This window comes from Mytilus galloprovincialis, chromosome 10, assembly GCF_965363235.1.
Source record: "Mytilus galloprovincialis chromosome 10, xbMytGall1.hap1.1, whole genome shotgun sequence".
In the NCBI taxonomy this organism is placed as follows: Eukaryota; Metazoa; Mollusca; class Bivalvia; order Mytilida; family Mytilidae; genus Mytilus; species Mytilus galloprovincialis.
Window position 1 is genome coordinate 69924606 of NC_134847.1, and position 27152 is coordinate 69951757.

A 27152-nucleotide genomic window follows, 5' to 3' on the forward strand; every position below is an offset into this window, starting at 1 on the left:
CGGCTTTACAACATATGATACTACGATGACAGACAAAACAACTAGTGACGCTACTGACACACCCGCAAAAACCATCCAACTTACCTCAATATCTAACACTATTGGCCTTACCACTAGGCCTATTGGTTCTATCAGCGAGAAACATGTAACAAACACTAAAGGTACAACTACTGTTTCTGAGATTCATGGACCAATATCTGACGAAACAACTTACACAGCAGCAACAACCCTGCTAAAGACCACTGCTGATCAAGCTACGGTCTCTCCGATTACTAATGATAAACCGACGGAAACGACGGAAACCATAGCAAGCTCTAAAACGCCAACAAAATCATCTACATTCATATATGACACTCAAACGATCGGCTTTACAACATATGATACTACGATGACAGACAAAACAACTAGTGACGCTACTGACACACCCGCAAAAACCATCCAACTTATCTCAATATCTAACACTATTGGCCTTACCACTAGGCCTATTGGTTCTATCAGCGAGAAACATGTAACAAACACTAAAGATACAACTACTGTTTCTGAGGCTCATGGATCAATATCTGACGATTCAACTCACACAGCAGCAACAACTCTGCTAAAGACCACCGCTGATCAAGCTTCGGTCTCTCCGATTATTAATGATAAACCGACGGAAACGACGAAAACAATATCTAGCTCGGAAACGCCAACAAAAACGTCTACATCCATATCTGACACTCAAACGATCGGCTTTAAAACAGATGATACAACGATGATAGAAAAAAACAACTAGTGACGCTACTGACACATCCGCCAAAACCATCCAACTTACCTCAATATCTAATACTGTCGGCATAATTACAAGGAACATTGGTACTATCACAGATAATTATTTAACAAACACACAAGGTACAACTACTGTTTCTGAGATTCATGGACCAATATCTGACGAAACAACTTACACAGCAGCAACAACCCTGCTAAAGACCACTGCTGATCAAGCTACGGTCTCTCTGATTACTAATGATAAACCGACGGAAACGACGGAAACCATAGCAAGCTCGAAAACGCCAACACAAACATCTACATTCATATATGACAATCAAACGATCGGCTTTACAACATATGATACTACGATGACAGACAAAACAACTAGTGACCCTACTGACACAACCGCAAAAACCATCTAACTAACCTCGATATCTAATAATGTTGGCTTAACCACTAGGACCATTGGTTCTATCAGCGAGAAACATGTAACAACCACTAAAGGTACAGCTACTGTTTCTGTGACTCTTGGACCAATATCTGACGAAACAACTTACACAGCAGCAACAACCCTGGTAAAGACCACCGCTGGTCAAGCTTCGGTCTCTCCGATTACTAATGATAAACCATCGGAAATCATAGCTAGCTCGGAAACTCAAACAAAACCGTCTACATTCATATATGACACTCCAACGATCGGCTTTACAACAGATGATACTACGATGACATACACAACAACTAGCGAAGCTACTGTAAAAGCTGAAAAAACATCCAACTTACCCCGATATCTAATACTGTTGGCATAACCCCAAGGACCATTGGTACTATCACTGATAATTATTTAACAATAAATCGACGGTAACGACAGAATTAATAGCTAGCTCGGAAACAGCAACAAAAATGTCTACATTCATAATTGACATTCAGACGATCAGATTTACAACAGATGATACTACGATTACAGACACAACAACTAGCGAAACTAGTATAACAGCAGCAAAAACCATCTAACTTATCTCGATATTTAATACTACTGGCATAACCACTAGGACCATTGGTAATATTACCGATACACATTTGACAAACACAGAAGGTACAACTACTGTTCCTCAGCCTCACGAACCAACATGTGACGAAACTACTTACACAGCAGCAACAACCCTGCTAAAGACCACCGTTGGTCATGCTTCGGTCTCTCCGAATACTAATGATAAACCGACCAAAAGACCAACAAAGTGAAAAAGTATATTTAAACAAAACGCATTTGACTAAAAGGTCGAATATATATATACAAGTCTAAATTGAAAACTACGTTCAAACCTCTGATTGCGTTTGATAAAAACCGCAATTTTTATACGTGTGCATGTAAAACAAGTTTCGTTGTAGAAGGGTCTAAATACAGTATATATATATTAGTCAAATGCGTTTTGTTTAAATATACTTTTTTCACTTTTTTGGTCTTTTGGAAAATGTTGTTTTTGCTGTATTTAGACCATTCTACAACGAAATTTGTTTTACATGCACACGTATAAAAATTGCGGTTTTTATCCAACGGAATCATAGGTTTGAACGTAGTTTTCAATTTAGACTCGTTTATATCAGGAACATATATATTAACCATGTTTATGATATACTGTTCCCAGTTTATTTATATATATATATTGCTAGATCAAAACCATATTTTATCTATATACAATGTATATACACAATAAAAAAAAAGTTTATGAAATTATTGTATAAAATATGTTTAGATTTTAAATTATTTCCCTAGTATGTGCCTTCTTGTAAAAGATTATGCAAAAACTGCAAACAAATTGAAGATCATATTCATTTCTTTTTGTATTTTAATAGAAACCATAATAATAGAAAAGTTTATTTTGATTTTTTGATAAATGAGAATATGCACTTTATAAATTTATATGACATAGATAAAATAATATATATACTCAACCCAAGATAACACATGCATATTAAGCTAGGATCCCTTTTAACACAGTCTCGTGAGTCTATTGAACTGAAGACAGGGGACTCTCGTTTAAAAGAACTTGATAAAAAGCTAGAAGATGCTGAAAAAAATAAATGTTTCAATGATCTAGATTTTCCAATAAAGGACTCAGAAATATATTCTGCTATTGGTAGATTAAAAATGGATAAAGCTCCTGGATTAGATCATATTAGCAACAACATTTTTAAAAGAGGCCAAATTTTCTTAACAAAATGTTTAATTAAATTGTTTAATACCAGTTTATTATATGGTTTATATCCTTAATCATGGGCGGAAAGATATATAAAAAAATGCATAAAGGTGGCGATAAAGATGAACAAAGTAACTATAGAGGCCTGACAATCACCAGCTGTGTTGGTAAATTATTCAATTGCATATTAAACTCTAGATTGGATAATATTTTAATAAAGCATAATAGATGACTCTCAGATTGGTTTCACAAAAAAGGCTAGAACATCTGACCATATATTTATATTAAAATGCATTATTGATAAATACTGTTCACATATGATATTAAAGGATGGTAGAGTGTTTGTCTGCTTTGTTGATTTAAGAAAGGCTTTTGACACTGTAATTCATACAGGATTAAGACTTAAACTCTTAGAAATAGGGGTTGGTACTAAATTTTATAATGTTATTAAGAATATGTACTCTGTAAGTAAATCTTGTATAAAAACAAGTAACACTGCTCGCATTGAAATGTTTGATAGTAAATTGGGAGTTAAGCAAGGCGACAACCTAAGTTCTAACTTGTTCAAAATATTTATTAATGACCTTCCTTCATTACTGAAACAAACATCAGATCCAATTATACTAAACTCTCGGCATATACATTGTTTGATGTATGCAGATGATATTTTTCTGCTCTCTTCCTCATCGCATGGTCTTCAACAAAAACTAGATAATTTAGACATGTTAGATAAGTTTTGCAAACAGTGGTGTCTTACTGTAAATTTATCTGAAACCAAAGTACTTATATTCAATAAGGCAGGCAGACATCTCAAATATAATTTCAAATACAATGGAAAAATTGTTGAATGTGTAACCGAATGTAAATATCTTAGCATTACTTTTTGTTCATCTGGATCTTTCTCCAGACCTATGCTCAAAATGAACTTTATCAGAAGGGTCTAAAGGCTTATTTTAAACTGTGCAAGGAATTTATTTCTCACTGTCCTTCACCTTAAATCTCATTACATGTATTCGATCATTCTATTATGCCAATATTATTATATGGTTGTGAAACTTTGGGTTATTTTAATCCCTTTACAACAAGATTGAAAAAAAAACCCTGATTTGTCCTTTGATGAAATTTATAAAAGAGTTAAATGTGGAAAAATGCATGTTAAATTATGTAAATTTGTTTTGGTTGTGGGAAAAAGAGTACACATTTTGCCTCCTTGTCATAACTTGGCAGATTAACCACACATTTTAATATCGTCAGTTCAATGCTTAAATATTGGCACTGTTTAGAAAATTTACATAATCAATTTCCAATTCTAAAAGATGTCTATTTAACTTCCATAGAGTTGTACGAAAATAAACATCCTTCTTGGTATGGCTCTGTTTATATACAGAAAAACAGAATTTTTGATAACCATACTGACTTAACATGCTTAGAGTCAATGAAAACAAATAGTTTTAAGAAGACATGTAAAAAAATATATGAAAATTCATTATATTAATCTTTGGCAAAAAAAAAAAAAAAACCATCATTATCAGACGGCAAACTGTGTACATACTTCAAGTTTAAACAAAATTTTGGATTTGAAAATTATTTGAATATATTATAAAAGATTTTGGGCAGAGGAGAATTTTCACCAGATTCAGAATATCACCTCATAGACGTCAAAATGTTCAAATAGAGTTGGGAAGATGTCAAGGTATTATCAGGCAAAATAGATTGTGTGTTCATTGCACATCTGGCAAGGTAGAAGATGAGATCCATTTTTTACTAACATGTACAAAGTATAAAGTTGAACGTTATGATCTTATAAATGCTATTTGTCCTAATTTTACCCAATTACAAAATCCTGAAAAATTTATTTGGATGATGAATAATGAAGATCATGAAATATATGTAAAATTTGCTGTCGTATAGCCAAACATGAACATACTAATTAAAGAGTAGTGGGACTTTGTCACTTCACTTGCACCTGCATGCTACTGCTATGCTAGAGTGTTGACTATGTATATATATACATTTGTAAATATAATTACACACGATTTTGGATGCCAAAACCTTATAGTATCATCCCTTGGTGAATTCTGCATTAAAGTGAACAATTTTTTTTTACTTTTGTGCACTAGTCACGAGGGGGTTAAGACGGTATCTAAAATTCCACTTACTAACATGTCCAAGCGCATTTGCCCTTGTTCTCTTTTCCATTTTAGTGACTTGTATTATTTATTCCTTCAACTTATTTTTCTGGATAAGAGACAAGGTGGACCTCTGTTAGCCAACTATTTCCATTCTCAATTTACAATGATTTAATATGGTGAATTAATAAATTTTTTAACTATTTTTGCTGGCACTCTGGCATGGCAGAAAAACAAAAGATTTGAAACTTTGAAAGAACTAAAATAACTGTTAAATAATAACAATAACAATAGTTTTGTGTTGTGATATTTTATATGATTATATAAGGTCATCTGCAAATAATAATTTAGCTGTTGTACGACCGAAGAAAAATTCAATGAAGAAATCTTTTGCATATAGATCATCTATACTTTGGAATAAACTACCAAATGAAATAAAAATGTTGTGAAAACCTGGACACTTTTAAACAAAATGTGTTGATTTCTTGACTATAAATGATTTATAACAACTTACTCAAATATTCTAATGATTTGTATGTTAAGTATATATATATCAATGAATTTATTTTTCTCTTGTTCTACAGACAGTTTATAGTTAGTATCAGAGACATATTATACATGATATATATGTTCCAGACCGTATGAGTATTTGGACCGTATGCGTATATTTTCAAAATGCGCATACGGTCGGACCGTACGCGTACGGTCTGACTAATATTAAGAAGTTGGTCACGTTTATCAGATACAAATGTATATAACAGATCAACATAGCTTACATCTCAAATTAATGTAAAAAGTTCAATAGTAATTGAAATAAAACAAAATAATGTTATAACTATTTTAAAAAATCACGTTTACTTAATCTGTTAATCTCCTGTATTTAGCATGTCAGTAATTCATATATTGAAGCCAAGTATGCTAATTAAAATTGAAGTTATCGGAAGTAAACTTAGAGTGGGAAGACAATCGTTTTAGAATATTAAGGAACTTTACAAAAAAAAAAATGCAAAGCAACGTGCATGAACAAATTATGTTACTGTAAAAAAAAATATGACGTTCTTTGTGGAAGTCAGTGTCACCTTGAGTACCAAAATAGGAATCACGGATATAAAAATAAACACATATTTAATTTCAATTGTTCGCTTAATCATTTCATCCATATACATGTAATAAAATCAATTTGTATAACTAAAAATAATGATTTTGATAAATATTTGTTTAAATTTAACCAATATGATCCCAAAACATCAGCTGGACCGTACGCGTATACTCATACGGTCCGACCGTACGCGTATGGTCGGACCGTACGAGTATACGTATACGGTCCGGACCGTACGCGTACGGTCCAAATACTCATATGGTCTGGAACATATACACATGTGTATATATGTCTCTGTTAGTATGAATAGTGCATTTACATAATATGTTAGAAACTGTAAGCTTTGTAATATTTGTACTGTTTGTTCTTTGTGAGGGCCTCAAGGTAGATTAGCGAAAGCTAATTGAGTCACCCTCTGTTCACGGGGGGTTACTTCCTATTATTGGGTATACGGGGATGTGCCAAAAATATGGGTCATAATTTTGCGAGATTTTATATTAAAATGACCCTCCTTTTTAATGACATCCTTTATTAAAATACATTTACGTTTGATAACTGTATATTGATTTCGGGTATGATCTGCATATCATACATATAAATATGCTATTTAGAATCTTACATATAAATGGTCAATTAATTTATTATATCAAATTAAATCAATTCATTTGAAAGTTCACCTCTCAAATAAGTTCCCAAATGAACTCCGGAAATTTGTCTCCTGATTTGATGAGTTAGTGCTTATATAAGCATGTGTCATGTATCAAATAAAATATTGTATATAAGTATAGGTCATTCTTTCTTAAATATTTATATAACTATAGGTACTGAATTTCAGTGAATGTTATATTAAAATGGGTACGTTTTTTTAAGGCAGAAATGGCACACCCCTACCAAAAAAATATCGAAGTTACCCCCCCGTGCCTCTGTTAAATAAAGTCATTACTTACTTACTTACTTACTTACTTACTTATTATATAAATTAATATTACCTCATCCTCTTCATGTGAATTATAATTTTAATTTTATCTTCATTATATGTTTATGTGTTAAGAATCAGAATGTATTGTGTATTGTTGTCATAAATGTCCCGTCAGGGCCCTTAATTGGAAAATAAAGAACTTTGAACTTTGAACTTTGTAGTAAAATAAATCAACTATAGATCATTGTTATTTTTAGAACAGGAAGTCATTCGACGGTTAACCTAAACATTAAAAAAATTTCCCGATCACTGTCACATATTTTACAAAAAACGCAGTTATTGTATTCATCATGACGGGGACCTGTTGAAGCAAAATATGCTGCATTAATCAAACAGCAACGAGAAATTTGTTAAAGTTAACAACTAATTTGCATAGGTAGATATTGAATTACAAATGATCAAAAACAGCAAAATTCTAGGGATTTTCAAAATATTTCAATATTTACTTTTAGGGAAGGACAGGAAAATATTCATATAAATTTTCATTCTATCCTAGGACAATCGTCCAATGGAACCTTTTACCAATTACTGCTGTCCAATGCACCACAGTTGAAGCATTCAGAGAACAGATTCCTATATCTGTTCTCAACCAATACTACACCATGTAATGTAACACCTTGTAAATAGTTTTATCTTATATGTACAGTGAAAATCAAAAACAAGTTATTATTTCTTTATTAATTTTTTTTAATGTAAGTATAAAATTGTAAATTTTACCCCCGCATGCATGGCACATAGTTATCAATATTATGATGGAGTGCAGAAACTAAAAGAAGAAGAAAAGGGGGGGTAGTGGCAGGGTGGGTATCAGCTCTGTTCACACCCAATACACTTTCGCACCCTACACGTTCGCACCTCCCACATTCGCACCCAAAGTCCGTTCGCACCCTACACTTTCTCACCCAATTTTAAAGCAAATTCTAGTTGAATAATTAGAAAATCATGATTGTTGTTTAAACAGAGTGGCTATTTTTATTAGGGTGTACCACTGACTGCTTTAGAAAGGGGAGGGACTCCAAGCTTCAGTGATTCCTTCAATAATCAACCATTTTTTTCAACAAAATAAGGGGCTGGGCACCCTGGTGAATCCGGGTCTGTTCGCGCCCATTCACTTTCGCGCCCAGTCTCATTCTCACCCTTTCACTCTCACACCCTACACATTCGCGCCCAATTTTTTATTGGTTTTGTGTTTAATGACTTTGTAATCAAGTTTTGGCATGCACATTGCAATGGCCGGACAAATAGCCCTGGCAATTAATTTTGGTGAGGTTCGTTTTCATTATCTAATGGGTTAAATACTTAATGCAAATTTTTCCATTTTAATTTGGTTAGAATACATTGCAAACTTTTCAAGAAATATTTTTCTTCATGATCACCTCGTCAGAAATTTAAAATAAGCATGAATAATATCATGGCCAAATAAACAATAAAACTTAAGACATAATTCTGCATCTTATGGTATCTATTTTATAAAAATCACTCAAAGAGCGACTTGGTAATAATTTTTTGAAAATATTGATTTTAGTTGAAATAATAGGACATTTTTTGAGTGGTAACTCACTTTTGTCCGAGGACTGTATATTCTAATGGGAGAAATTCCGGTCACAAGGTCATGTAGTGAGGACATAATAAAGGTAACAGTAATTGTTGGTGCATGATGTTAAAATGTACTTTATTTTTAATGATAAAAAAATCGACCGATTTTGACAAATCACTTAAAAAAATTCAAATATGACTGTTATGATTATTATTTGGGACTTCTGACTAATCACAATAAGGATATATGTAGACAAATCACAGTAAAATTTAACCAATTTGATGCTAATGGTAGCCAGAAATTACCGTTGGACATCCTTTTGGTAAAGGGAATTTACTACCCTCATGGTAGCTACATGTAGGTAGGCATTTTTGGGTTTTTTTTTAATGGCAAACTCAAGTCAGATATTTTTTAGTCTTCATGAGTAGAAGAAAAAAACTTTATCACATCAGTACAATAAAAGATTTTGAGTAGGCAGCTATTTTCTAGGTAGGTAAACATATATGCATTTATGGCCTTATTAAAAAAATTTGTATTTTTAGCTGCACTAGTCAGTATAAGATAAATGTAATTGTTGCTCTATTTTTACTCGTATAACAATCTTGTTTGAGTGCACACACCTAATGTAATTGCTTTCACTCTAAGCAAATGCTAAGGAAACTTCACTATATTAATTGAAGTTATATAGAGTCCACTAGTGATGGGAGTGGATTCTGTCAGAAAATTTCAATTGAAAAAATGCCAGGGAAAATTTCAATTGAAAAAATTTCCAGGGAAATTATTAAGTTGTGATTTCTAATGTTTAATTTCAAATACCTTTCAAGGAAGACATTTATTACCCTTGCCACCCCCACCTCAAATACCAACATACCCACCCTTTACACCTCAACTCATACTTTCTAACTTGATTAGTACTTGCTATGCTCCTAAGAGAGGAATTATATAAACAAACAATGCACAGGAATAGAAAGTTTTAAAGAAAAAAATTGGATAATCGGGAGAAAAGGGTTTGAGAAAAAGAACATGTAAAAAAAGTAATATGTTGTTGGATGTAAGATCATATATATTGTGAATTAAAGCAATTGATGCCATTTCTATATATAACTTTATTCAGTAGAATAATAAGTTACAAAGTCTTAATAATTAATTTGTTCATAACTATTTTAAATGTTTCTTTGTACATGTATAAGCCAAACTATCAAACTAAAATTTATACCATAACTGCACATATACATTTTTTTTTTATTTGCAGTCAATTAAAGTAGAATCACATAGAGTATCTTTTCGGATGAGAATTTGGAACAATTGTAGCTGTAACAGGTATATCTTTTCATATTATCCATCTTCTTTTCAAGCCTGTTCACATAGACACATACTCTTAAACGTCTCTTTATTTTCTCAATTAAAAGATGATGTGGTATGATTGCCAATGAGTCGACTATCCACCAATGACCATAAGTGACATGTATTTATGCAGGCCTGTAGATCATTGCTTGGCCTTTAACAATGATTATCATCCTGTGTGCAATTCCAAGACCAGCATACTTCTATGAGTCTATTTATTTGGTATCTCTATCATGAATGGTTTATAATCAGTGTGTTTGATCCATGATTTTTTTCTTCAGATAAAAGATGTCGATATTTAGTGATTGTCAAATTGTCCTTGATTTGACAACCAGTGTCAACTTTAAGAAAAAGACAGAAATCAGGAAAAAGATAACTAATAATGGAGGAGTTATATCATATATTGTCACTAAAAAGGTAAACATCATAGAACTCGCCATTTACCAATTTCCAGATTTTAGAATTTTATACTAAGAAGATGTGGGGTATGATTACAATGCGAAAACTATAATCCAACAGAATTCAAATGACCAATATAACAACAATTTTACCTTTTTTTTTATTAGTTTTCATTCATCTGGACAGTTGAATTTAAATGTTATCAAGAAATAAAAAAATAAAAATTGAAGTATGAGAAACCATATAGATATTAGGGTTTCAATAAATGGCATAAACTGAGCTGGAGTTATTTCCCTTAGTCATCATTTTGAAGGTGGTTGATTTTAAACTAGATTTTTTAAGGAAAAAAAGTCAGTTATTGATTTGGTGATATATGGCGGTGAGTAGGCTGCCAAACAATGTCCATTCATTAACATGCAAACGCTTTGACATAATTTTTCAAATTCAGATATGTTGTTTCAAACTCAGACCATTTGTTACAAAACCTGGATGTTTAAATGTTGCTCTCGAAAAAACATGGACAATGCAAATCACAAAATTTTAAGTTAAATACAGTCAAACCTGCTTAAGAGACCATCTGTATTAAGCAAAACCCTGTATCATACGACCATAAATTTAGATCCCTCTAGCTGTAGTACATTTCATATAGTTTGAACCTGTAATAAAAGACTACATGTCTTCATGAGAGACCACTTTTTTGTTCTCCCTTAACTTTACTGGTCTCTAAAAACAGGTTTCACTGTACAATAATATTTTGTGACTTTTTTGCTCTAAACATGTATAGTATTCAAAATAAGATGGACAGTCACGAATAAGACTGTTATAATTAGGAAATAGCACTTGTTTTATCACGAAAAAAAAACCCCACAAGATCTGCATCCGAAAAAAAGTGGACGAATTCACTTGAAAAGAACACAATCTTTGCCAGACACTATATATATATATATATATATACCTACTGTTCAAAGAGCATTTTTATTAGTTGCCCAAATTTCATTTCTTGGATTTAAAACTGTGAATTAAGAAATTATTGTGTGCATTTATATTATTATTGTGACTTTTTATACGACTGCAAAAAATGTTTGAGGTCGTATATTGGTATGACGTTGGCACATTGGTTTTCGCACTATCACTTTAGTTTTTGTAAATAGAAATCTATGAAAATTAAACGCAAGGTTTGTGACCACTAAAGGAAGGTTGGGATTGATTTTGGGAGTTTTGGTCCCAACAGTTTAGGAATTAGGGGCCAAAAAAGGGCCCAAATAAGCATTTTTCTTGGTTTTCGCACAATAACTTTAGTAAAAGTAAATAGAAATCTATGAAATTTAAACACAAGGTTTATGAACACAAAAGGAAGGTTGGAATTGATTTGGGAGTTTTGGTCTCAACAGTTTAGGAATTAGGGGCCAAAAAGGGGCCCAAATAAGCATTTTTCTTGGTTTTGGCACCATAACTTTAGTATGAGTAAATAGAAATCTATGAAATTTAAACACCATAAAAGGAAGGTTGAGATTGATTTTGGGAGTTTTAGTCCCCACAGTTTAAGAATTAGGGGCCCAAAGGGTCCAAAATTAAACTTAGTTTGATTTCATCAAAAATGGAATAATTGGGGTTCTTTGATATGCCGAATCTAACTGTGTATGTAGATTCTTAATTTTTGGTCCTGTTTTCAAATTCGTCTACAATAAGGTCCAAGGGTCCAAAATTAAACTTAGTTTGATTTTAACAAAAATTGAATTCTTGGGGTTCTTTGATATGCTGAATTTAAACATGTACTTAGATTTTTGATTATGGGCCCAGTTTTCAAGTTGGTCCAAATCGTGGTCCAAAATTAAACTTTGTTTGATATCAACAAAAATTGAAACCTTGGGGTTCTTTGATATGCTGAATCTAAACATGTATTTAGATTTTTGATTATAGGCCCAGTTTTCAAGTTGGTTCAAATCGGGGTCCAAAATTAAACTTTGTTTTATTTCAACAAAAATTGAATATATGGGGTTCTTTGATATATGCTGAATCTAACCATGCATTTAGAATTATGATATTTGGGCCCGGTTATCAAATTGGTCCACATTGAGGTCTAAAGGGTCCAAAATTGAACTTTATTTGATTTCATCAAAAATTGAATTCTTTGGGTTCTTTGATATGCTGAATCTAACCATGTAATTAGATTTTGGATATTGGACCATAATAGGTAAATGTCCAATTTATACAAAATTCTCAGAAATGATCCTGAATATGTTTAATTGTCATTTGTTCCATGTTTGCAATGTGTTCTGATTCTTTGTAAATATTTTTTAGGGTAAATTTATTTCTGTTTGATGTGATGCTGTTCTAATCTTATTTTAATTGTCTTTTGTTTATACTGTATCTTTTCTGTGGTAATCTGTTATGTAATAGGGAAATGTGTGTTAACACCTGAGCAAACATCCAACCTCATATCTTCTTGCAAATTCTTTGACCTGACAATTAAACCATCCTGATCTAACTTTCGGTCCTATATTTTAATTTTGCTAATAAATGTGTCAGTGAACAAAATCCTCAAAGTCACACATAATGAGTTCATATTAATTTCATAGTAATTTAAATAATTTAATTACCCCTGATTTCTTTCAGAACACACTGTTTGAACTCATGATATGTAAAATTAAGGATTTAGTGCTCACATTATTATCAACCTAATTTTTCCTGCTATCACCTATCTTGTAAATAAACTCCTGGGAAATACTGTGTAGCAATGCCATTGGTATCCATGTTTGAATTAAACATAAATCATAATTTAATTGCAACTTTTATTTTATATATATACATCACGATTATAATTTGGCCCTTGGGGAAACTACTCAGCTAAAAAATTTAATTTTTTGCTCCATGCCTAAACCAAGAGCCTAGCTATGTGCATACTGAAAAGTAGCAAAGTATAGACCCCTGGCTTGACATCACACCAATCCAATTGGAACGATGGTTCAAAATAAATGCATGAGGCTATCAGGAAGCCTATGAGGCTATCATTCCTAGAGGCTATCATGCCTATGAGGCTATGAGGAAGCCTATAATGAGACAATGAGGAAGCCTGTAAGGAGGCTATGAGGAAGCCTAGTAGTGTTGATGTTGAATTGGTGTTGGAATGAATTTGTATGAAATTTGACAGTTTATCCCCAGAAATTCTTGGGGGATGAGTGAAATTTTTGAAACAACCAGTGATAAAATTTCATAAATGAAATCAATAAACATAATGCTGAGATTGCTTCCCCTGTCATGGCAATATTGAAGGTGAAAGGAGGGGTCGGTGGGAGGCAAGTTTTTAGCTAAAACCTATTAGCACTATTAGCCAAGATTATTCTATAACTGCTTAATCTGCATTTAGATAAATGAATACTCAAGGCAGCATACACAGGTTTTTAATACACAACTTCTTAATGGGATACTCCTAAGTGGGAGGAGTTAAAACTGCACCCAGATTAATGTATCAAGAAACAAAGGACAAAGGAAGCCAAATGCCACAAGTGGTCACTAATTAACAAGACATGTATATTTGTATTGGAACTGATGAAATTAGACCTCCTGCTAAGAACATGTGATAAACTTCATATCTAACTGATTGACATATGATAATAAATCTGTTTCATCTCAACAGCAAAGAAAATACACATCCTGGGAAAATCCTAAAATAATGACTACTGAGTAATTAAAATCAAATTATGTATAAACATACTTATATAACATATAAGTACCTATTTATACAAAATTCTCAGAAATGATCCTGAATATGTTTAATTGTCATTTGTTCCATGTTTGCAATGTGTTCTGATTCTTTGTAAATATTTTTTAGGGTAAATTTATTTCTGTTTGATGTGATGCTGTTCTAATCTTATTTTAATTGTCTTTTGTTTATACTGTATCTTTTCTGTGGTAATCTGTTATGTAATAGGGAAATGTGTGTTAACACCTGAGCAAACATCCAACCTCATATCTTCTTGCAAATTCTTTGACCTGACAATTAAACCATCCTGATCTAACTTTCGGTCCTATATTTTAATTTTGCTAATAAATGTGTCAGTGAACAAAATCCTCAAAGTCACACATAATGAGTTCATATTAATTTCATAGTAATTTAAATAATTTAATTACCCCTGATTTCTTTCAGAACACACTGTTTGAACTCATGATATGTAAAATTAAGGATTTAGTGCTCACATTATTATCAACCTAATTTTTCCTGCTATCACCTATCTTGTAAATAAACTCCTGGGAAATACTGTGTAGCAATGCCATTGGTATCCATGTTTGAATTAAACATAAATCATAATTTAATTGCAACTTTTATTTTATATATATACATCACGATTATAATTTGGCCCTTGGGGAAACTACTCAGCTAAAAAATTTAATTTTTTGCTCCATGCCTAAACCAAGAGCCTAGCTATGTGCATACTGAAAAGTAGCAAAGTATAGACCCCTGGCTTGACATCACACCAATCCAATTGGAACGATGGTTCAAAATAAATGCATGAGGCTATCAGGAAGCCTATGAGGCTATCATTCCTAGAGGCTATCATGCCTATGAGGCTATGAGGAAGCCTATAATGAGACAATGAGGAAGCCTGTAAGGAGGCTATGAGGAAGCCTAGTAGTGTTGATGTTGAATTGGTGTTGGAATGAATTTGTATGAAATTTGACAGTTTATCCCCAGAAATTCTTGGGGGATGAGTGAAATTTTTGAAACAACCAGTGATAAAATTTCATAAATGGCCATAACACAGATGGTAACAGCTGAGTGTCCCCAAGGATTTGTGAGGTTAGGGAGGGGGTACCTTCAATAAAGCCATGAAATAAAAAAAAAATAAAAAAATAATAAAAATAATAAATGTTATCACATAATAATACACAATATCAAAATCAATTGTCAAACAAAAACAATATCATCTAGAATCTCTGTAAAAAACATGTGTATGGAATATTTGAAAATGAGCATGCCCTTAAATTCTACCTAACCTACTTTGAGCTGTTTTAATAGATGCTGGCGTTACCCTAATGTATCTGATGTAACTATCTGAAGTCCAGCGCCCTAATGTTTTTATCAAGTGATCTTCTATTTTTGCCTTACCAGCACTTGTAGCTGCCCCAATTCTAAAACTATGACCATTATAATGACTTGAGTTGAAACCACATATATCCAGTACTTTTTTGATACAAGTGATGAAATATTGTCTCTCCAAAGGTTTCTTATCAATGGTTATGAAAAGTGGATCAGTTTGATTAGTAGGAGAAAATTCTTTCCTTATTTGTATATATTCTAACAAAATTGTGTAAGGGCAGATAAGCTGACCTAATTTATGTAGCTGTAGATTTATGCCTTTTCTAAAAGGATCTGTTTTTGATTGTTTTAATTTCAAAACTACTAAGTCTGAGTGAAATACAACATCTTCAATACATAAATTTATATGTGGATCAAACTGTGAGGCCTTTGACACTGTAAACTCGCCACATCTCAAAAATCCATAAAATGCGACAATGCATGCAGTTCTTAACATTAAATCAGTAAACTTGGAACAAAAACCTTTTCTCAAACAATTTACAATTTTTTCCAAAATTTCGAAAGTTATTGGTAATCTTATGTGATTTTTTGTTTTTTGCAGTCTTTTTACAGAATTTAAAACATAATCAAGTCTGATTAAAGGTGTATTATGAGCAGATTGTAAGGGATCATTTTGATTACCCTGTACATATTTATACCTAATTCCACATAAATATAATTTAATGGTAGAGTATTGTAAACTCAGAACTTTAAAGCAGTGGGCTATGAAATAAATTAAAATATCCTCAGAAATAGGAGGTAAATTAGAAAATTGAAAACCATTCAATAACATAAAAGTCTCAAATTTTCTGAACCCAGTATCATAAACAGTTCTTGTAGTATTAGCAATAGCACTGTTCCAAAGTTCATTCACTGCTTGATTTAGGACCACATTACATCTGAGCTGCTTGGGCACTTCATTGGATGTTGTGCTGCACTGGGAGCTAGTTTGCGGAATCTGTCTATCTGTAAACGAGATAGAGCATCACTTATATCATTCTGATATCCTGGAACATGTTTGGCACTAAAATGAAAGTTGTATTTACAAGCACACCATGTAAGTTTCCTCATTAATTTCATTATTTGTAAACACTTTGAACGGCCCTTTTTTACTATAGCCACTGTAGCTTCATTGTCACACCAGAAAAGAATGCGTTTTGTTGTCCACTGTGAGCCCCACAGTATTGCGGATACTACAATGGGGTATAATTCAAGAAAAGCCATTGAAAATGTTTTGTCAGGATAAGCAATGTTTGATGGCCATGATGAATAAAACCATTCTCCCTTGAAATATCCACCAAATCCTTTTGTTGATGAGGCATCAGTAAAAAGTTCCATATCATAACTTGAGTAAAATTGTCTACTGTAAAACATGTTCACACCATTCCAGCTGCTCAGAAAAAGTAACCAAAATTCTAGGTCAACACGGCATTCCTTATCTAATTTAACATAATGATGCAAATCATTGACAGTAGTGGACAGCCCTATGAGGTATGAAACAAAGGATCTACCAGGTAAAATGACACGTGAAGCAAAGTTTAAGTGACCCAAAAGCTGCAACAATTCCCTTTTTGTACAAGATTTTTTCCTGCATAATTTTTTGATGAATTCACAAATGCGATCAACTTTATTAAGAGGTAGTCGAGCTTCCATTTTTTCAGAATCTAGAATAATACCCAAATATTCTAAACATTTTACAGGACCTATTGTCTTATGTTTTGCTATAGGAATGTTCAGTTTTTTGAAAATCATCATCATTATAGCCATAGTCCTCTCACCATCAGCATCTGGTGGATCTATGGTTAGGAAATCATCCAATAAATGCAAAATGCTATTAACTTTGTAATTGTTTTCTGCAATATGACACAAAGCTTGGGATAAATGGTCAAAAATTTTGGGGCTTGAACGACATCCAAAAGTTAAACGGACATAAAAATAATACATTTTTTCCCATTTTATGCAGAAAAGAGGCCACTGACTTGGTACAATTGGACAATTTTTGAACGCGTCGGATATGTCGAACTTGCAAAGCCAGGAATTTCTTCCAAATTTCAAAATAACATCAATGGCGTCATCTATTCTAACATAAGACATTGAGCAATCCTGTTTGTCAATAAGATCATTAATACTTAGATGTTTATCATCATTATGTGGTGAAGATAAGTCCAATATTAAACGCTTTTTACCAGAATATTTCCCTTCTGCAATACCAATTGGGCTTACCCTATAATTTTGAAAAGGGGGATCCTTAAAAGGCCCATACAAGAAACCTTTAAAAACTTCTTTCTCTATCAAATCAGAAACCACATCTGGTTGTGTCCTAGCAGATAAACTATTCCTACATTCTTTTGTAGGTAAATCTGTTGTAGATACCATAGTATCAAATCCTTTCTCTAAGCCATTGCATAAATAGTTAACAGATTTTTTGTCAGGATGAGAAATTAATTCTTTTGCAAGTATAATAACATTAATTGGAGTAGTAGCCAGATATGGGAAATCATGTAGTCATTGACCTTGCTTATTTGTTGTTATTTTCTCAAACTTTTGTGAAGAGTTTACTGTATGTGGCTTAGATTGTACTTCAGTCCTACCTTGAGAGGGGAAAACTTTTTGACAAGATAATAGGGTATGACCAGCGACTTTACATCTGCTACAGATATGTGAAAAATGACAAAAACTCCTGGTACAACCCCTACTGGTATTAAAATTATTGCAAACCTCCCGCCCAGAATGATAAATTTTCTTTCTACCTAACTTATCAGTAGTGTCTACCTGCCTTGATACTTTATCTGGGTAGTCTTGATATGTCATGGAGGTTTGCATAGGACAAAAAGCAGTAGTGTGATCAACCAAATTACAAATTTTGCAAACATTTACATTCCCACCAGCAACTATTAATGAAAGAAGATCCCTATCTCTTTTGCTCCAGTCAACCTTAATCCTTCTCTCCCTTAAAAGAGCTGCTGATTTTGCAGAAAACAATTTATGGTAATCATAAAATCTGTCACCATAAAAATTACTAATATCTATAATCTCATCTTCATAAGCATCTAGCTCTGCTCTACGGTCAGGGTAAACTGATGACATGACCCTCTTAAACTTGCCAAATGCCTTAATGAATTCTTGAATTGTGAGTTTTCTATTCAGACGGGGATCTGGCTTCCCAGAAATATTTAACTCTAACCCATTAGCTGCAACAGAGTGAATTTGGGGAGTTTCATAGTTTGGGATAAGCAGAGATGCCAAATTAACATCCTTACCGTCAATGATTTGCTTTTGAATAGAAGGAGATATAATGTCCACATTAGAATATTCATCCGAACGCACTCCACATGAAACATTTCCAACTTGTGGTCCTGAGATGAAAGATGCATGCTCTTGTGTATTTCCATGTAAAACAGTATTATTTCCTCTGTTAGAAATTTCACTCCTATTCCCAATCCCTGCATGGTTGTACCACTGTTGAAGGTTGAATTCGCGATCTCTACCTGTGTCATGAGTACAATTGTCTCTGTAAATTAGCTGTTTAAAGGTCTCTTGAAGTCCTTCAAAACACTGAGCTATGTTCCTGTCTGTTCCACCATTTGAAACACTGCTTCTGTGTTGATGCACTGATTCTGCTAAGGTAATTGGAAGAGTGCTCTCTGGTGAGGAATCTGTGTTAATCTCATCACTAATGGTGTCTGTCTGTTGTGTCTCTAAAGATGTTACTCCATCAAAACAATTCTCTAAATAAAGTTGTTTTAACACTTGTTTTGACATACCAGAAGGTGTTCTTATTCCCTTTTTGTTAAGTTCTTCTTTTAGTTTGTTTATTGTCCAATTAGAAGGGTTATTAGAATCCCATTGGGTCTCATACGGAGAACTCCTAGTTTTCCTTCGAACACCTTTTCCTCTGCCAGACATTTTGTTGTCAGTTAATCCAAAATAATGTTTATTGTTTCAGGTTATATAGTTTGAATTATATTTAGTTGTTTAAAAACTGTCATATAGCTTTTGTAAAGTAATCCAAACACTGAAAGTTCAAGTTTTTAGCTAAAACCTATTAGCACTATTAGCCAAGATTATTCTATAACTGCTTAATCTGCATTTAGATAAATGAATACTCAAGGCAGCATACACAGGTTTTTAATACACAACTTCTTAATGGGATACTCCTAAGTGGGAGGAGTTAAAACTGCACCCAGATTAATGTATCAAGAAACAAAGGACAAAGGAAGCCAAATGCCACAAGTGGTCACTAATTAACAAGACATGTATATTTGTATTGGAACTGATGAAATTAGACCTCCTGCTAAGAACATGTGATAAACTTCATATCTAACTGATTGACATATGATAATAAATCTGTTTCATCTCAACAGCAAAGAAAATACACATCCTGGGAAAATCCTAAAATAATGACTACTGAGTAATTAAAATCAAATTATGTATAAACATACTTATATAACATATAAGTACCTATTTAAAAAATTTATAAGTTTTTAAGTTTAAGTTCTTAGACCACATTTATTCTGTGTCAACTGTTCAGGGTTCGAACTCTGCGGCCGTATAAAGCTGCACCCTGCAGAGCATCTGGATAAGAATGGACATAAAGGCAAGTTTAATTATTGTGATTCCAGGAAAATATTTATACAGAGTTGTTTACTTGATATCAGAATGAAAGTTTCAATTAATGCGATACAAACCCACTCCCAGTCACATTATTCAGATGAATGTGAACCTCACAAGAATTTTTGAATTCACTGTATACAGGACTATATATATCATGTATCTATATGTATCCCCAAATTTAAATAATGATTTCACTTGACTATTAACGAATATATTTACAGAGTACACATGTTGTATGTAATGACCTTTTTATGAGCTATTAACATTTGACACAAATTTCAAAACCTCCCTAATGTCTACATGTCTTCCCTAAAGATCGATCATTATCATATTTGTTGTCTTGTTTATTATATGTTTCTGGTTTATTTACAGAGTACACATGTTGTATGTAATGACCCAGAAAAGGCAGATATCAGTTACAAATGTAAGATGGCCTCAAAGTATGGATTACCAGTAGTGTCACTTGATTATATCCATGACTGTGTAGACCAGGGGAGACTACTCAATACAGATAATTACATCCTTGTAGGAAAAACAAAGTCACAAGAATTCAGCTCAGGAAAGATAACAGGTAAAAGGAAAAGGAAAAATAAACAAACTTATTTCATAAATGGAAAAGGGGTATCTACCAATATCTCATGTTTGGCCTACTGTTTGATTGAAGTTTTAAAACTTGAAATTAAAATTAGAAATAATTTTTCAATATTCTAAAGATTTCCAAAGTACAAATCTCTGAATACAATATGTATGACATTAGTTTTTTCAGACTTCAAAAATTGTTCAGTAGGTCTGAACGTACTTTAGTGAAAAATATTTTACATTACGGTTTTAAAATTATGTTATGTCCATTTATTGTAGAAGCGTAAGTGTATTGTTACACAAGCAAGGGCATTATCTGGGTCCTCATAATGGACACATTCTCCATTTATATCAATATGTATTTGTCTTTACAACACAACATTTACCTGGCTTACAGATGAGGTAAAAATTAGCAGAAATGTAATAATTGTTAAATATTAAAATATTTAGACATGATGAATATATAAAAGAGGAATGATTTGTTTTGATTTGCAGCCTCAAAATATCAGAGCAAAGAACCCAAGAAGAAGAAATTTAAAATTGACCCTAAAAATGTTAAAGTTTGGAAGATAGAAGATAAAAATGCCCCAGAGTACAATGAAAAAGACTATGAGGTGGCTAAGTATGCCATATTTCAGGTAAGGAATAATGCTCTTATTTTTTAGAATTATAGAAATTAACAATTTTGTATTAGATTTTTTTTTTTTTTAGATGAAAGCGATTTTAAATGATAATTTGGTTCTTATCTCTTTGTCTGTGCTTAGCCTGCAGTCAGATAGTATTTTAATTACAGAGTTCTTAAGTTAGTAATTTGCAGTGGAAAAAAATGTGTTTTCTGTTGTCTACATTTATTAGTGATTACCTGAAGTTAATTTCACATTGAGTGTGTTAAAAAATTGATTCCCATCTATATGAAATACTTAAGGAAAATGTGACATCATGCACAAATAAAAAGTATATATATACCCTTGTAGTGAGGAAAATAAATAGTTAAAAACCAATTATTATAAACTATATATCTTTTTTTTTTGGTTAATACATTTTAAATTTTTTTAATTGTTCATTTGTGTCTGTTTCAAAAGATTTTGCAACGAACCAATTTTTAGAGAAGTCTATTTTATTTAAAAATACCAGTTATTCATGCTGCTATACATGCACTGTGTAAGTTTGTTACTAAACATACAATAATGTAAACCAACTTATTTTCGCAGATACTTTATTTTGTGTTTTAGCCCTTACTAGCCCTTTTCATGGTGATTTAGTTTCACGATTTCAAATTTGATTTACGTATTTAAATAAGGAGAGATAAAAGTTTTACATATTTACCACTATTTATATCAGCGTTATTTTTTATTTGTGAAAGCGCAAAAATAAATCGCTCTCAAAAATAAGTTGGTTTACAGTATTTCTTATCAGTAAAACTTTTTTAAATGATAGGTAACATGTTACTGTTATTGTAGTTATATATATTTCAGAAATATGACAAGTTAAAAGAGACCATGCTGTTTTATAATTTGGAGATACATGTAGCTGAGCCGGTGGATTTGAACAGATCAGACTGTTATAGATTCAGGGTCTATTCACATTTTGGTTCACTGACTGACATTGAGGTAGATAAGATTATCAGATTGTAATTTCTTGATTTCCAAATATTTAGAAGATTCATAAGTTAAAGAACAACTACTGTGGATTCATTATTATTCGTTGGATACCATTTTTTGTGGATTATGGGGTACAGGTAAACCATGAAAGTAAAAGTTTGACCAACAACAAATTTTCTATTGGCTAAATGTGTTCACAATTTGGCAAAAACCATGAAATTAAATATCGATGAACATATAAGTTTTCCTTAAGCCACGAACATTGATACCCATGAAAATAAATGAATCCACAATATCTGTCAAATTAATATAATTGATTGGTTAATAAGTTGTGCTGTGAAATATTTTTGTTCATAAAATTGCCATTGTTCTTATGTCTCTGATTGATACAAACATTGATGACATATTTTGTTAACCTGTATGTTTATTGAGATCTAATATCTGAACATTTACAGTTAATTATAAAATGAACACCAGTGTATAGTGTGGAAGAAAACCATATAAACAGCAGTCTGTAATAATGATTTGATATTATTTTTCAGAGAGGTGTTACAGAATGTCGGTATGTTGCCACATCAGATGATGCCCTACATGTGTATACCTATTTACATACTGAACAAACTCGACCTCCATACAACATGGATGTTATATACCAACCCTTGTCAAGAAAAATTGGTTCTACAAACTTTCAAAAGGTAGGTTGTATAAAAAGTTGATAAAATATAAAAATTGAAGATTTGGTATGATTGCTAATGAGAGAAAATGACATAGAACTATAAGTCACTGTACAACCTTCTTGAATGAGCAAATGACCCATATCACAAAGTCAGCCATATGAGTCCTTGAAGTGACAGCAACAAACAACCACCACTGAATGAAATACTCCTGACTTGGGACAAGCACTTACAGAATGTGATGGGGTCAAGCTATAGTTTGCTGGTGCCCAACCCTCATTGTTTCCATATAAAGATATCTTTAATTCTATGGAAATTTGTACCTTTCTGAAACTCGTTGTACAAAAAAATTTAATCAACGTATGGTTGCCTGTGATCTCAGAAGATGATTGTATGATTTAAAGGGTCATAATCTTTATCACCCTACTGAATGAATCAAAATATTCTAACAGGTGTTAATGAAATTGACAACATCTTAGAATGTTGCAGGCACTTGAAGGGGATTTTAGTTTAGCAAAAAATTGTTACATAGTTACTTTTGGATTATCCAATTTATCGAGGCTCAGACTTTAAAATTGATAATTTAACTATCTGGATTGGATAAATCTGATAATTCACTGGTTTCAATGAAAGAATCTGTATATATAATTATAAGAAGTAACAGCCTATGGTTAACTTTAACCTTAAAGATTTAACATGTCAAGTACACTAGCTAGTATGAGCCTTAATATTGAGAACCAGATTAAACATTTTCTGTGGAAACAAATAGAATGACCATTGAGATACATTTTTTTCTGTACTTGCATTCTGAGAAATGTAAAACTGTTCAATTGACATGTCAGAAATTGCAATTGGATCATAATTGGGCGAGTTTATTGTTTAGTTTGCTTATTCTTATTATTGTTTTTCAGATGGTAGAAATATATGGAATGGACAGTCGTCCCTTGTCACCATCAACTGTAGAGTTAATTGAACATATCTGGAAAGAGGCTACAGGTGAAATAGAGCAGGTGATAAGTGTACCTTTACAGAGCATCAAGTTCGAACAGGTATGTAAACTTTTTATGAACTAGAATACAAACTGGAATAACTTATATAACTTGTACCTTTGATAACCAATTATATACAATGTTATGCAATAAGTATTTGTCACTAACGATCTTTACTATATATTTCTAACTATAACAAACAGTATTATGAACGACACAGCTATTTTATATTTTATATCTATTGATGATTTGTCATCAGTTGTCTTAGTTTTTTTCCTGGAGTGAACATTTAGTTTGATTGAAATAAATGGCAACGTTCCAGACAAAAATGAAATGAGAAAGCGTCATAATAAAAGTATAACCAAAGTTGTTAGTTCAAACCCTGCTTGTGGCATGTTGCATTAATGGATTTTATTTGACACAGTTTGCAACTTTTACTGTAGAAGGCTTTTGGTTTTCTTTGGGTACTCTTGCTGCCTCAACCATTGAAAAATATGCACCATGATAATACTGTAAATTCAGAAATTATTGTGTGCATTTTATTATTGCTATTTGGTCATTTTAGACTTCAATGCGATTTTAATCTTTACGATTTTGCGAAAAATCCTGTTTAATTCATATAAAATATTTCAAAATGTCAGTTTAAATTATTGCGTTTACCACATTTTTTCGCATTTTTCTCAATATTAAAAACCTTGCAATAATTTCTGAATTTACTGTAGTCAAGGGTCTTTAAGTGGCATTTATCACAAGCATACCAGAAAATGAATTGTACAGTATTTGAATGTAATGCAAATGTTGATCTGATAAAAATATGTAATACAACATTTTTCTTTTGACATATATTATAGATAGAGAAAGCAGAAGCTATTCTGTTGAAGATAAAGGATTGCAAGGATGACTTAAAAGTAGAACAGTTGTTTAAAGAATTCAATGAAATATTACCACACAAAAACAAAACTCAACCAGTCAAATCACATAGGAGATCATGGCTATCAAAGAAACAAGATATATGTCAGGTAATATGTTTGATTCATTTCAATTACCAGAAATACTCTTTAACTGTATTCTGACTTCTCATGCAACTTTTAATGGGTTAAGTGGATCCCTGAATCTTTGAACATAATCAAAACCTGCCTATAGAAATATATTAAATTTTATCATTTAAAAACACTTACAAAGCAGTCACATAGAATATATCCCCATTAGAATATTCATCCCTTAGCTCAACACACTGACATAAATTTTATGCCTAGCAAACCCATTATTGACTTCAAATTATGTCACATAAAACCAAACACTTTCACAGAAAAGAGTCATGTTAGTTAATATTCATATAGAAACACTTTCTTCACTCATTTTCCATTACAATTAGTGATCTTTATTGTTCTTGTATATAGAAATGTCAGGACAAAATAAGAACACATTTTGAAGGAAGATTTTGTAAGTCTGAGTAAAGAAATGCTCTATTACAAAATTAGATGTTTCTTTCTTATCATTTTTACCTATTACAAAAGGAGGTAAATCACTAGTTTCCTGACTTTTAGAATTTTTGTGTATGTATTTGACATGATGTATGTATTTAAAGATTATGACATATTTCAGATGATTAAAGATATGGTAGCTGTGAGTGAGTCTACAAACTGGTCAACCAGAAGTAGTACCGAGGCCAAGTATAAAGCATTACGATGTAGACTTGATGGTTTAGAGATTACAGATACAGAATATAAACAGATCAAGGAACACATTATACAGTCTCTCAAACAGTTTGTATTTTTGATATCTTACATTATTTTGTTGTTGATGATGATTCAATAACATTTTAATGTATTTTTATATATCAATGGTAATCAATGAAATTTGGGTGCAATAAAACCTGGTTGTTGTCTTCTATGATAGAGAGGCCAAGTGGTCTTAATAGCTCCTGCAGGTGCACATGACTCAAATCTTAATTGACTAGGATTGTCAGATTTTCTAACAAAGGTCAGTAGTTTTCTCTTGGCTCTCCCACTTCCTTCACCAATAAAAACAGGCTGCTATCAAATAGCCATAAAGTGGTGCTAAAAGTGGAATTTAAACACAAAAAATTAAATCATATCAAATCTTCTATATAGGATATGTAATTGTCATCTTTAGGACATATTTAGAATCGAAAACCTTATTAATTAGATCTTTATGAAATCATGATGAATGGGTTCAAAACAATTAAAATGAATCCTTAGTTTTTACTAACTTCCTAAGAAATAAGAGATTGATGTTTGTATCACTTTCTAGATTATCATACTGATTAAAATACACCTCTAGATGTCTTTTTCTTGGGTCATTGTGTTTTTGGACGCTAATATTTAATCCAAATCTTAAAGAGAAAACATCAAGAAGTCAATAAATTTAATACTTGTAGTATAAGTAGTTAAGCTTTGATGGTACCACAAGATTTATGTATTTATATAGTGTCAGAAAAACACCCATCTGAAAAAGTTTGAAAAAAATGTTCTACATCCAGTCATTCTTCAATGGATATTTTTTTTTCAAGTTTTATTCTTTGAATCAGCTGTCATTGAGAAATTAATGGCAATATGTTGTATTTTGCTTGTTTTTTAGGGGTAGTATAGCTATTAAGTTTATTGCTGGTCAGTTCAGGATTTACAACTTATCAGTAATTTTTTATTTCAGAGGAAGTCCTGAGATCAGCATTAGTAATGTTTTCTGTGTTCATCGACAAGTTGAAGAAGACAATTTTAGAAAAGATTTAAGACCTCAGAAGTTGTTGTTTCATGCATCAAAAGTTCAGAACTTTGTTGGAATATTATCTAGGTAAAAAGTTTTAATTTAATCACAAATGGCCAAATAAATAGGACCATAGTAGAATCTGAATGTACTATTGAAGAGTTTTGCTTTTCATTATCTTAATATTATAATTCATTAGTTTCTAAGGGATTTTTATGAACCATATCACCAAATCTCTTAAAATTTTACACAATATGATTGATAACTAAATAACCAGGTTCATTTGCATGATTTTCAGATTCGGCCTTTCAACAGTTCAGTTGTAAACATCCTGTTGCAAAGCCAAAATTTCTAAGAAAATTGAAACAGAGAATTGAAAGGCAATGTTTTAAAGATCTCCCGCACATAATAATTTAAAAAAAAAAACAAAACTTAAAAATATGTCTGTGTTAATATATATAG

At 32.0% G+C, this 27152-nt stretch overlaps 1 protein-coding gene across 4 annotated transcripts in view; it reads left to right on the plus strand.

Moving 5' to 3' along the window:
• The first annotated feature begins 7366 nt into the window (after positions 1-7366).
• LOC143048258 (protein mono-ADP-ribosyltransferase PARP4-like) overlaps positions 7367-27152 on the plus strand; it is an 85928-nt gene continuing 66142 nt past the window's right edge. For 2 of the 4 annotated variants that reach the window (XM_076221824.1, XM_076221827.1), the window contains exons 1-10: positions 9922-10006; positions 10312-10447; positions 20493-20691; positions 21195-21337; positions 22175-22309; positions 22843-22995; positions 23886-24023; positions 24815-24982; positions 25569-25729; positions 26637-26777. In XM_076221824.1, the coding sequence (XP_076077939.1) occupies positions 10319-10447; positions 20493-20691; positions 21195-21337; positions 22175-22309; positions 22843-22995; positions 23886-24023; positions 24815-24982; positions 25569-25729; positions 26637-26777 (1367 nt within the window). In that variant the 5' untranslated portion in view covers positions 9922-10006; positions 10312-10318. Of the gene's footprint in view, positions 7526-7732; positions 7754-9921; positions 10007-10311; positions 10448-20492; positions 20692-21194; positions 21338-22174; positions 22310-22842; positions 22996-23885; positions 24024-24814; positions 24983-25568; positions 25730-26636; positions 26778-27152 lie in introns of those variants that run through there. The other 2 variants (XM_076221825.1, XM_076221826.1) reach the window with 2 other exon arrangements.